This window comes from Anas acuta, chromosome 2 (genome assembly GCF_963932015.1).
Source record: "Anas acuta chromosome 2, bAnaAcu1.1, whole genome shotgun sequence".
Classification (NCBI taxonomy): domain Eukaryota; kingdom Metazoa; phylum Chordata; class Aves; order Anseriformes; family Anatidae; genus Anas; species Anas acuta.
Genome location: NC_088980.1, coordinates 104541026 through 104552561, shown reverse-complemented (window position 1 = coordinate 104552561; position 11536 = coordinate 104541026). Strand labels below are relative to the sequence as shown.

The 11536-nt window shown below is 43.4% G+C and overlaps 2 protein-coding genes across 19 annotated transcripts in view; one reads left to right on the top strand and one right to left on the bottom strand.

Moving 5' to 3' along the window:
• Positions 1-6700, top strand: part of GREB1L (GREB1 like retinoic acid receptor coactivator) — a 126562-nt gene extending 119862 nt beyond the window's left edge. For all 11 annotated transcript variants that reach the window (XM_068671464.1, XM_068671465.1, XM_068671466.1 and 8 more), the window contains 5 exons: positions 49-276; positions 1572-1713; positions 2145-2345; positions 3270-3408; positions 4219-6700. In XM_068671464.1, the coding sequence (XP_068527565.1) occupies positions 49-276; positions 1572-1713; positions 2145-2345; positions 3270-3408; positions 4219-4382 (874 nt within the window). In that variant the 3' untranslated portion in view covers positions 4383-6700. The remainder of the gene's footprint in view (positions 1-48; positions 277-1571; positions 1714-2144; positions 2346-3269; positions 3409-4218) is intronic.
• A 545-nt stretch (positions 6701-7245) lies between these two features.
• ESCO1 (establishment of sister chromatid cohesion N-acetyltransferase 1) overlaps positions 7246-11536 on the bottom strand; it is a 32689-nt gene continuing 28398 nt past the window's right edge. For 7 of the 8 annotated variants that reach the window (XM_068671469.1, XM_068671471.1, XM_068671475.1 and 4 more), the window contains 3 exons: positions 11310-11453; positions 10725-10912; positions 7246-8109 (listed from right to left, as the gene is read on the bottom strand). In XM_068671469.1, the coding sequence (XP_068527570.1) occupies positions 7962-8109; positions 10725-10912; positions 11310-11453 (480 nt within the window). In that variant the 3' untranslated portion in view covers positions 7246-7961. Of the gene's footprint in view, positions 8110-10724; positions 10913-11309; positions 11454-11536 lie in introns of those variants that run through there. The other variant, XR_011092896.1, reaches the window with a different exon arrangement.

Below are 11536 nucleotides of genomic sequence, written 5' to 3'. Positions count from 1 at the left end.
ATAAGCATAATCAGCCAGGTTTGTATGTTGTGTGATTACGTTTTGCAGCCAGTCCCTGGAGCCTGAGGGTACCAGTAAGAACGTCTCTTTGAAGAGTGTTCTCCAGCACATGGAAGCCACCCCCAAAATCGTTCACTATGCAATACTGGGCGTGCAGAAGTGGAACAGCAAGCTGAATGCCAGGAGCACGAAGGCTCCGTTCTCCAGGTGCCACGTGCGTGACTTTATACTGCTCAACATAGACCTGACCCAGAATGTGCAATATGATCTGAACAGGTAGGCAAGACGTGCTGGTGCTGAAACGGGGTGGCGTGACGAGCAGCTTGTCGCTGGGTTTTCTAAATGCTTTGGGGATAAATCAAAAGGTCCGGGCTGAGGTACACGATCACAGCACAGCGGTGCACACTGCGCCAAAAGAGCTGCCAGAGGGAGACCGTGAGGCGAGGCAAGGGAGGGCTGCAGAGGACTGAAGGGGCAGGGATCAGAGAAGAAAAGCTTCAGGAGAAAAAAATAAATGAGGAGGAGACCAGTAATAGAGGGAAGAGGCCAAAGTGACAGCAGTCACAGGAAGCGTGTGGAGCCTTTGTAAGAGGCAGGAGCCTGCTGTGTGACTGAGAGCAAGAGTGTAGGCAGAGGCTGAGCACTGCTACGCCACGTGCTCTGAGGAGGGATTCCTGGCACTTCACCTCTCCTCCCTGTTGCCACCTAGTTTGGAAATTAAAGAGATGAACAGTTAACTTTCCGCTATAAACTTCCTTTTTTTCCCTTCCTCCTTCTAACTCCATCCTAAAGCATTTAAATAAACCACTGTTGTCATGGGGCTTTACCTCTAATTCTCATTGCAGACATTGGCAAAATCCAATTCCCTGTCCCCCTGATCGTGGCCAAGTGAGTTTGGAGTAAACCCCCTCTCTGGCCCTGGGGCATCTCCTGCTGCTATTTTCAGGGATTCCGTGTATTTGAGCGAGGAGCTGCAGCCAGCCAGGGCAAGCCGGGGTCTGGCATGGCTTGCAGAGCACTTGATGTCACGTTCTCTGCCTGGCTGAATCATGAGATGGGAGTCAGCCCACAGACAGGACCGTCACATCTGAAGTAATGCAGGGTACGCGTTAGGTCTCTGCTGCTCTGTCTCCCGCAGCCAAATATTTGTCCAAGCCCGTTTCTCTGGAGGCTGGACACTGCAGAGCTCTAAAATATGTCAACTTTAAAATACAGGGAAAAAATAAATAAATAAAAAAGAGAAGGGAAAAAAAAAGGGAGGGGAAGAAGTGCTCGGTGGCAGTACATGACGAGGATGAGAGGCATGGCCAAGCTTGCTATGAGGAAGAAACCTGCAGGCATGCTGAAAAGTGAAGATCTGTTTTGGCTTTAGATTACCAGAAATCACTTTCCTACACCTGAGGAAATGGTTCTTAGGAGCTGTGCAGAGAATTTGTACAGGAACCGTATCGGACTGTCTCCAGAAATCACTGCTAGGCCAGCTCTGATGCATTTCAGCTGAGGCTGTGTGAAAGCTGGCTTACTCCCAGCAGCAGCACAGCTGGTTTAGTCATCTTGTGTTTAATGTCCAGGTATTTCTGTGAAGATGTAGATTTTAATCTGAGGACCAACAGCAGTGGCCTGCTCATCTGTCGCTTCAACAACTTCAGTGTCATGAAGAAACATATCCAGGTTGGAGGACAAAAGGACTTCATCGTTAAGCCAAAAATCATGGTGAGTGTGTGTGTGTGCTCCACCCTACACTGAGGGTAAAGTCAGGACCTGGTTACCTTAGAAAGAATGAATTTTTTAGCCCTTTAGGTTTATTTAGGGCTTATTTGAAATCTAACATTCATAATCTGTGGTAGGGCTGCCACCTAAATAGAAAATAATAAATACATTGCTAATTATAAATTATTAACAACAATCCTCCTGATCTATTAATGGTTTTACACTAAAACAGTTTTAAACTAAAAGGGGAGATTTAGATCAGGCATTAGGAAGAAATTCTTCACTCAGAGGGCGGTGAGGCACTGGCACAGGCTGCCCAGAGAAGCTGTGGGTGCTTCTCTGCCATGGTGATCCCTTCCCTAACTGGATGAACTCCTGCAGAGAAGATGCACTTAGCGGGGGGTTAAAAGTTGCTCTCCTTGGTTTTGTTGCAGGTTTCGGACAGCCTGGCACCAATAATGCCTCTTCAGTACGTCTGTGCCCCGGACAGCGAGCATACCTTGTTGGCAGCCCCATCGCAGTTCCTCCTGGAGAAGTTCCTTCAGCACGCGACGTACAAACTCTTCCCCAAGGCCGTTCACAACTTCAAGAACCCGGTGCTGGCCATTGACTGCTACCTGAACATCGGGCTCGAGGTACAAAACACACAGGGGTAACGGGGACCAGTAAACACCAACCTTCACTGCGACTCATTCTTTAGGTTGAAAAACCCCTTTTGTGAACCCTCAGCACCACGGGTAGCGTTTGAAGATGCTGATGTAAAACATCTCTGGTGTTTGAGCTTGAAGGACCTCTGGGGGGCTGGCAGTAAAACCTCCTCGCTGGGTGGTGCGGGCAGAGACCAGAGGTTGTGATGGACTGATGGGATGTACAAAGGGAGGGGGCATGTCCATCTTACGTAAATAATATTTCATGTAGAGCAAAAGTCCTGAAGTGATGCTGTTTTGCCATGACAAAACTGGGTGTGCTCTGTAGCTTTCTGTACAGCTACCCACAGAAGTTTTCAGATCACTGTCACACCCATATTTTTACAGCATTTTATCATCTGTGCTTGCTTTATCCTTGCAACAAGTTTGTTCTGGCTGAGAGTTTCTGATACGGCTCTTCTGGCGGCTCGCTTCACTGAAGGACAAAGCTCTTTCTGTGCAGTGCTTCTCTCCATTTATTTACAGGCTCTTCTTTTTGTGAAATGGGCTTCTAGGGAAACTTTTTTTATTATTTTTGCAAGTATATCTATAGCTAGGCAGATGTAATCTTTGAACCCTTCAGTCAGTTTGAACAAGGGCTGAAGCAGAGGGAAAGCCCAACACGAGTTTTTTTCTGGCCTGTTTCACGGAGGTCAGTGGCAAGGTAGAGAAGAAGCCCTTCAGTACAGGAAGTTTCACGGCACTGAAACGCGGGAGAGTCCCAGTGCTGGCAACCACTTGGCTGGCCACTGTGGCTGCACAAAGGAGATAGCACTTCGCTAGTTTCAGTGCCTGTGTAATTAGTTAACTATCGTTTGCTAACGGAGACGGCTAACGGAGACGGGCTGGCTTTCTTTTCCCCTTCTGTTCCAGGTGGCGATATGCTACGTTAGCTCCCGCCCGCACTCGGTCAACGTCAACTGCGAAGGGGTGTTTTTCAGCGGACTTCTGCTCTATCTCTGTGACTCTTTTGTGGGCGCGGACCTCCTCAAGCGGTTCAGGTTTCTGAAAGGTAATCACCTTGCCCTGCTGCACATCCTTGTTTCCTTGCTTGCCTGTGAAGCAGCAGCACGGAGGAAAAGGGAACGGTTAGAAGAACAAACAGGTTCATTAAGCAGCTCCATTTGCGGTTGCTGCTGCCATCGTTTTCAAAAGAAGCAGATGGATTGTTTATTTTTGGAGTGTAAAATGCTGCCCCTTTAGTAATAAGCGCAGGCAATTGAACCTTAGCTAAGCTTTGATAAATCACGTTCATTATGTTATTATAAAGTGACATCAAACAGAGACAGGAGCACAAAACCAAGGATGTATGGAAATCGTTCAGTGAGTTACACACTCTGCAACTTGAGAGCTTAGAGAGTAGATGTTGCTTACCGATGATGATGAGAAACTCTACTCCAGTCATCTATACAATGGCAGTAAATACTCAGTCTTGTAGGACGGGCAGCTCTTAGCTGGAAGATGGTGGGGGTCTACTCCCACCACAGCTTCATAAATTTTGCCAAAATTGTTACTCATTTTGTCTTAGTAGTAACACACAGTGAGTCGCCATACACATTCAGTAAAGCTAAAACACGTTGGAAAGCTCTGGTGCGTGTGTGGTGTGTCTGAGCCACGTCCCTTTTGTGCTGAGGCTGCTGCAATGCTGGGGCGCAGCGGGGTGATGGAGCTGCTGATGCTGCTTATATCAGTAATGATTTAAGGATCCTGGATCCAGGTTCGTGCTCTCTGCTACAGTTGATACTAACACCTTGTACTTACAATGAATTGAGAAAAGACAGTTGTTATTGTACCGAGGATCTAACGTGCTTTTCCATTGAAGGTGCCACGCTGTGCGTCATATGTCAAGACAGAAGCTCGCTACGGCAGACGATAGTCCGCTTGGAGCTGGAGGACGAGTGGCAGTTCCGCCTCCGGGATGAGTTTCAAACTGCTAACAGCAGTGATGACAAACCGCTCTATTTTCTTACCGGACGCCATATATAAGCTTCGATAAGACACCGATAACAAAGAAAAAAAGAACTTTTTTTTTTTAAAAAAAGTACAATCACTGTGGAGCAAAGTGCAACCAATATTTATCTAGACTTCTCTAAAGGATTCCCCAAAATTCTAAAGTAGGCTTTATTCCTAGGTATAAAATTACCACAGCAGTTACGATTTGAAGGATTATGGATTCGTGTTACGTTCTCATCAGTCACAACTGCTGGCACTAATCACACCGCCAGCCGAGGCGTAGGATCTAGGAAGAGGACGTGATTTGGTCAATGAAGAATTCTCTTTACCTTCAGCTGAGCTAGGGGAAGAGGCTGCTTTCCGCAGCTGCTAGCTTGAATGTGTTACAAGAAACTCAACGCAGCATATGGGATTTATTGAAGATACATGGAGGAGAGCCCGCTGTTTCTCTTCAGCTCTGTACTTCGGTACGGGAATACTCAGGGGTTTGAAACTACAATGTAACGTAGGTATTTGTATTAAAAGGAATAGTCTTGTTCTCTGTGCAGTGTTAGTTGAAGATTTGTAATTGTGTATGTATTGAAACTGTCTTTGGCAAAATTTCCACAGGTGTTCTAAGTTTACTACTTAAACCTGAACAAATCAGCAGACGCGTGGCAGGCACCGTGCACACAGGTGCTCCCAGCAGCGTTACTTCACCCGCTAGGTACCTTGGCTTGCTCGGTGTCCTTCTCACGCAGCTCCAGCTGGCTGCAGGTGTAAGATCAGGTCTGTCCGTTCACGGCCGTACATGATTCAGGTGCCAGGAGGGCATCAGTGCCGGGGCTGCACTGGGGAGAGAAAAGAAGAGTCCAACTGAATGAGAGCAGCGTGTACAACAGCTTAGGGGGGAAGTCTTGAGGAGCTGGAGCTGCTCAGGAGAGGTTCTGTCCAGAAGCAACCCCCACCTAGCACCGCCAGCCCCTCGTTTGGTTGACCCCTGTGCATAGTGGTTGTGGCCTGCGAGCTGCTCCAGAAAGAATGCAGCGCGGTACAATTCGGCTGTCAGGGTTGAAGCACACCAGTACGCTGTTTTCCTCGTGCAGTTAACCAATTGGTATTTCCATATCTTTCCAAAATAAAAATATCCCTGCGCACCATAACCCCATTTATTAAAAAGTGCAGCATGTTTTTAGAAGAGGTTCAGGTACGTTCATCTAATCCCCCCAAAACTAACACATCTTTCTTTATCCTTGACCTACAACTCATTGGAGAAGGACCTGCCAAAGCTGCATTTTTTTTAAACACATAGTGTCAATTGAGCAACTTCTTTATCTGGTGAAAAGGTGTTTACAAATGGGGAAAAATAACATATATTAGACTGAGGCTAAAGGAAAATGGTTTGCATATAAATGTGTTAATGTAGCTTCACTCTGATGCTGTACATTTGGCAAATTTCATGTGAACAACCCAGTTCTGTACACTTATATTTTCCTTCAGACACAACCTGCCTTATATTTAACACTTGGAAGATGTAGGAACGCACACGATGCTTCTCGAAGCTTTTGGTACGCAGCTGACTGCGTGCCAGTGTTTCTGGTTTTGCCAGAAGGGCTGAAGGACACCCCGAGTCTCAGTGTGAAGCGTGAGGTACTGAGCCGCCCTTTTGTTTGTGTATTTGATGTTTGCACTAAGTTCTTAAAAAGTCCAGGTGCTGAGACTACTATGGCGAGTTAGCCCTCTGGTGAGGCAGTGCAAAATTGTCCTGAAGGTTGAGCACGAAGTCAGAACGTCAGCGTATTTGCCTTCCTTTACCGAGGAACAGTAAACCAGTTTCCTTACCTCTCTCTCTGCCATGCAGAAGCAAGGAACTTTGTAATGGAAAAGAGGATAGATACTAAGAAGCTCAAACCCTGTAGGCCTGGCCGGTTGAAAACTTTTAACTTGTTGCCTGTGAATTCCTGGAAAGGATACCGTTATTTGACATCTGGGTTATCGTTATTCCTTTTTCGGTTTAAGCCTCACCATCAAGGCCATTCTTATGAATGTATTAAATTGGCCAGCGTTATATTTTTCCTGTAGGTGTTACTGTCTATTCGCAGGTTAAATTTGAATGTAAACTAAGATTTAAAGAATCATATTCAAATGCTTTTTGCTTAACTTATGTAATTGCTTTTTGTGACTTTTGGAGGAGGGTTCAAAACGTTGCTTTCCTAGTGTAAAGTTTTCTTAACCAAAAACTTGGTGAATTTAGCTTCACTAGTCAGTCTACCTCATGTTATTGTTTATGAACTGAAACTGTCTGAAGTTGTGGCTATGGTATGTTTATAATGTGCTTTCATTAAATTTGAATATATTAAGTTACCATTTAAGACTGCCTCTATTTTAACTGTTTGCACCAGACAAAGTTTATGTTGTTTGTTTTTTTTAAATGCCTTAAAACATAGTGCTTTTACCAGAGAAACTCACAGCATTGTGCTACACTGAGTGTTACTTGTTACAAAAAGGTTAGTTCAGCATCCTGCCAGTCCTGCGGATTTTTCAGGCTGGGTACCTGTGATTTGAGAGTTCCAAAATTAAAAAAAAAAAAACACAAATGTTTAAATTTCACCTGAATCTTACCCATCCCACAGTAGGGTTTTTAAGCCATTTTTCAAGTATGAACTTACTACCTCCCATCTTACCTCATAGCAGGTTGCTACCGAGCCAGAGCTGCTGGGAACTGACCATAAGCATGCAATGCAAACCCGTTGTCAGTCAGGTGATTCCGATCCCAAGCAGGTGAGATGCAGTGGCTGCTTTCCAAGGAGCGCTTCCAAACACCCAGCAGCTGCCTTTAGCTGCTAAGGTAATATCTCACAGATACAAAAGTATAAAACACACCAAAGATTCATTCACACTCGGTATCAATACAGAGTAACTTTAGAAAAAGCTATCAAGAATTTTATTTTCAATCTATCTACATTATGTACAGATCAAGAAAGGCCACAGCAGTTTTTCAACATACAAACCCTTTAAAAGAGGAGAGCTTTATGAAGGAGCGACAAGTATCCAAGTGAAGTCCGCTAACAAAGGTATATACTCAGTACAGCACTTGCAGGGACACCAAGAGCACACCGCTCCGTGGGGGTTTCATTCCACCTCTGCGGGAGACGGGAGGTAAAACGAGTTTCCCCGCAGCCATCACCCAGGCTGCCCTTACGCCCGGCCGTGCGCAGGATGCATGCCAGGAGCTCAGGCTTGGACTCTGCTGCCTCACCCACCCGCGGTGTTTAAGCACTGGTATATCACCACGTTAAGAACTTCAGCAGGTACTCATCAGTGAGACTATAGTCTTTGCATTTTAGTTTACAGTCCACTATGAACAATTTTCTGCTGCATGTAAACATGACTAACTAGATAAAATACAATCAAACTTCTGTAAAAGTTAATAAAATATCTTTCTTTTAAAAAAACAAAGTTAGCCTATTACTGCATTGTTTACAATTTTAATAAAATAGTACAACCTTTTGGTTGTTACCAGTCCTGAGTTCACGGTAAGAAAAATGGCCCTGGCTTCTGCATAAGGTCTGCACCGATTCAGTACATTTTGGCAGAAGTCTCCCGATAAAAAGGGAATTCCTTCAGAAGCAGTTAAGTCTGATGCTGTCCATTGAGGAAGTTGTATACTAGGAACTGGCCGGTGCCACAGTACTGCGTCGCAAAGAGTTTTCCATCAGGAGTGGGGTCGGAGAAAGCAATTTCTTCTTTACTTAAGTATGAGCCATATATGAAGTTGCTCCTGTTTGGAAGAAAAAAAGAACACAACACAATAATTACCCTCAGGAAATAACGTAAGAGTTTTTATGCTATTAGGCTACAACCCATCAGAAACCTCCATTTATATTCACTATATCCTCTTTCCAAATGGTAAAAGGAATCATTCGTGCTAGGAAGGTTTCGGTATCTTAGAAAGTGTTTGTAGAGGGCAATTTCATCCGAGTTGCAACAACAGTTCAATTTCAGAGCTTAAAAGAAGGTCTGAAATCATTCCAACTATTTCTTCACAGAAAAGACACTGCTAGAACTATGGGGCTACAATCACCAGGAATGAAAATGTAAGCTGCAAAGCAGTTAGGGTCCTGACTGAGGGGTATCAACAGACCAGATGAAATTTCAGGTTTCTAGTTTGAAGAAACAAATAACAAATAAACAAAACATTTGACATTTGGATAGAGCACAGCTTGGATTAATTTAGGACGTTTAAGAACATAGCACAAAATTCCTAAGTGATACATTTTCAATAGCGATTACATGAAGATTTGATTTAACTTCATGAAAATATCATATACATGTTCTATTCTTACTTGAAGGTAGGAAAGAATCAAAGATACCACTGTATTTTTTTGGATGGCTACGAGAGCAAAGTTAGAAAATTGATCTCAGTCTTTAAGACCTTGGTGATGAGAAAAACAAAATAAACTTCTTTGGAAACAGAAGAAACTCCCAAAGTTAACTTTTTGAGTTCTGGTAAAATATACTTGCAGGTACTTGCAGAGCAAGTGTTAACATCTGTCATATATGGACGTCTCCATTGTATCTTGACGAAAAGACAACAGCAACAAAGTCTTTCTTCAATTATTACCAGCTTTATTGCCTTCTCAATAGTGTATTACTACCTTTAGGAAGATGATTTTGAAAAATACCAGTCAATACCTGAGGACCTATTTATGTATTGCATTGTGTATTTTTGACTCCAAGCATTGCAAGCTCAAGTGAAATGGAGCAGACGCTCTCAAAGTGAACTTAACTTCTGCTAGGATACCTTCAGCATTTTGAAGGCGGGATTTAGCTGGCTACCAGAATCATCCTGTTCATACTGCCTTTTGCTCAGGGAGACACTGAGGCTGAAGCTTCACCAGCAGCTGAGCAGATCCAACTGCTTACTGCCATTAAAAAGCAGGCCTTGCTCCTTGACGTCACCTGCAACTTCCTGCGCTCCCTCCTTCACACCAAACCCAGTGCACATTCAGCCTTTCTGCAAACCAGCTAACTGGGCATCAAAAAAGAGCTCTTTTGGGTGAACCTGCTTTCTACTACTTAGCAAATTAAAAACGATCTAGTGGAAGGCTAAACGAGCACAAGAGGACTGTAAAAGGTGAGGTGCAGTGCACAGCTAAGAGGAGAACTGACACCTCTTCTTGATAGCAGTAACAATCCATTAAAAAGGACTCCAAGGATCCTTTAGAGCTGTGACTGAGGGAGCAGCTCCAGCATTGCTCTGGGAAGAAGTCCTTCCATCATAAATAGTTTATAGGACACTACTGAATATACGGATTAAAAAATCAGCCTTCAAAAAGAAGAGCACCCCAAAATCATCGTGGTAATATGCTTATCTGAATCCAGTTCTACAGCTGATAGTTCAGACAGAACGTGACCTAACAGGAAATTTCGAGTTGCTGCACCAGCCATTTGGATGCATTTATCTTGCTGTGGAACAGCTTTGCCAGGCTCTCCAAATAGCTGAGAGTGTGAGGACTGGCAGACACACGAGCGTCCCTGTGCCACAAACTCCAACAGGATGAGGATAGCCAGGCAGCTGGCACAAACCTGACAGCCCAGCAATAACAAGAGTTGGGCAGTTTGTGCATCACTCAGGACAGGGAGTCAGACTTCTAGGAAATGTCACTAGAAGAAAAGTATTTTAATGTTTAGGAGTTTCCAGAGAACAAGGGGGAAAAAAAAAAAAGAAAAGAAGATGAACAAAGGTTTGGAGATTCAACATTTTTAACATTTGTCTGAACAGCAGTGTGAATATTTGTGTCCTTTTATGCATCTAGTACTTAGTCTTCAGCTGAATACACTCATTACAAGCTACTAAATCTCTATGGAAGTTAATGTTTCAGAAGTCTCAGTGAACCTGAGCAAAGCCAAAAAAATAAAAAGGTCAAAACTATCACCGAAGTACGGCTGTTAGCCACTTGACTGTATCAAATAGTTCCGGGTACGTGTTTCTGCTCTTTTCCCTTTGCTACCTCTGCAGAACAGAAACTTGGCCAATGATTAGGTCACAGTCCTTAACACTGTGACCTTAGATGCTCTGACCAAAGACGGTCTCACTTCCTCCACTCGTAATTACCTCAGAGGAATTTACCCAAGCTCATCTGCAGTCGGCTAGGCTGGCTCATTACAACTGCACTTAGCATAAAGGTTACTGTTAAGACAACCTGCAGAACACTGAGTTCAGTTAGTTACTGAACACCACAGAACACTGGAATCATCCACTGTGCTCACCTCTACATTGCCAGTATCGCTGGAAACGTAAAGATGCACGCCTGAGACCCAAAGGAATGCAATAAATCTCTTGGACTACAGTCCATCAAACTCATATAACCAAGGAAACATTTTTGGTATTACCTGAGACACTCTATCATCCGAGAAGCAATCTTCTTTCGACGCATCATGCTGAATACCCATATTCGACTAATCCCACAAATAGCAGGTTCTGGTGACGTTGAACAGCACCAAGCTTTCTGTCTTTCAAATATGACTTTTTCATTTTCTGAACTAACTTCTGGAACCTTCTCTTCTATAACTCTGTAGCCCTGCAGGTGACGTCAAAATATGTTACTAAATAAAAGCATCATTAATGATTAAATACAATTCTTGGGTAATATATTTCAGTTGAACATACATTCATGTTAAACGCCTCACCAAAAAGAATGCATCTGTCTAATTTGATTTCTGTTGACAATTTCAGAATTGAAATATAAGATAAACGATTTAACCTCACAAAAAAACCCTAAATCTTAATCTGATTTAAAATAATATCAACAAAGAAAATCTAATTCTTATTACCACCTGTCATTAAAGCGTCTGTACTTATTTGCCAAATGGCTAGTCTCAAACTCTTAGGTAATTCTATAGTTTCAGCATGTCTGAAGAACACAGTCACCACGCACCAACTTTTAGAGGCTACCTTTCTCCAGTTCAATCACTTACCCACTGGATATGCTCTGCAATTAAACAGCCAATAACTTTTTTGTCGTTAGAAATAAAAAGAAGAGTTTTCGTTCTAGAGTAACACATGAGCGGAGCTTGCTGAAATCCCAAGTCATTGTCTACCATTTCTCTAATTTCTTCAACCTGTCAAAATAAGTTGAAATGCTGCATAAGAAACACGTGTATAAATATGTATTTTTACAAATATACATTAAAATTACAGATTT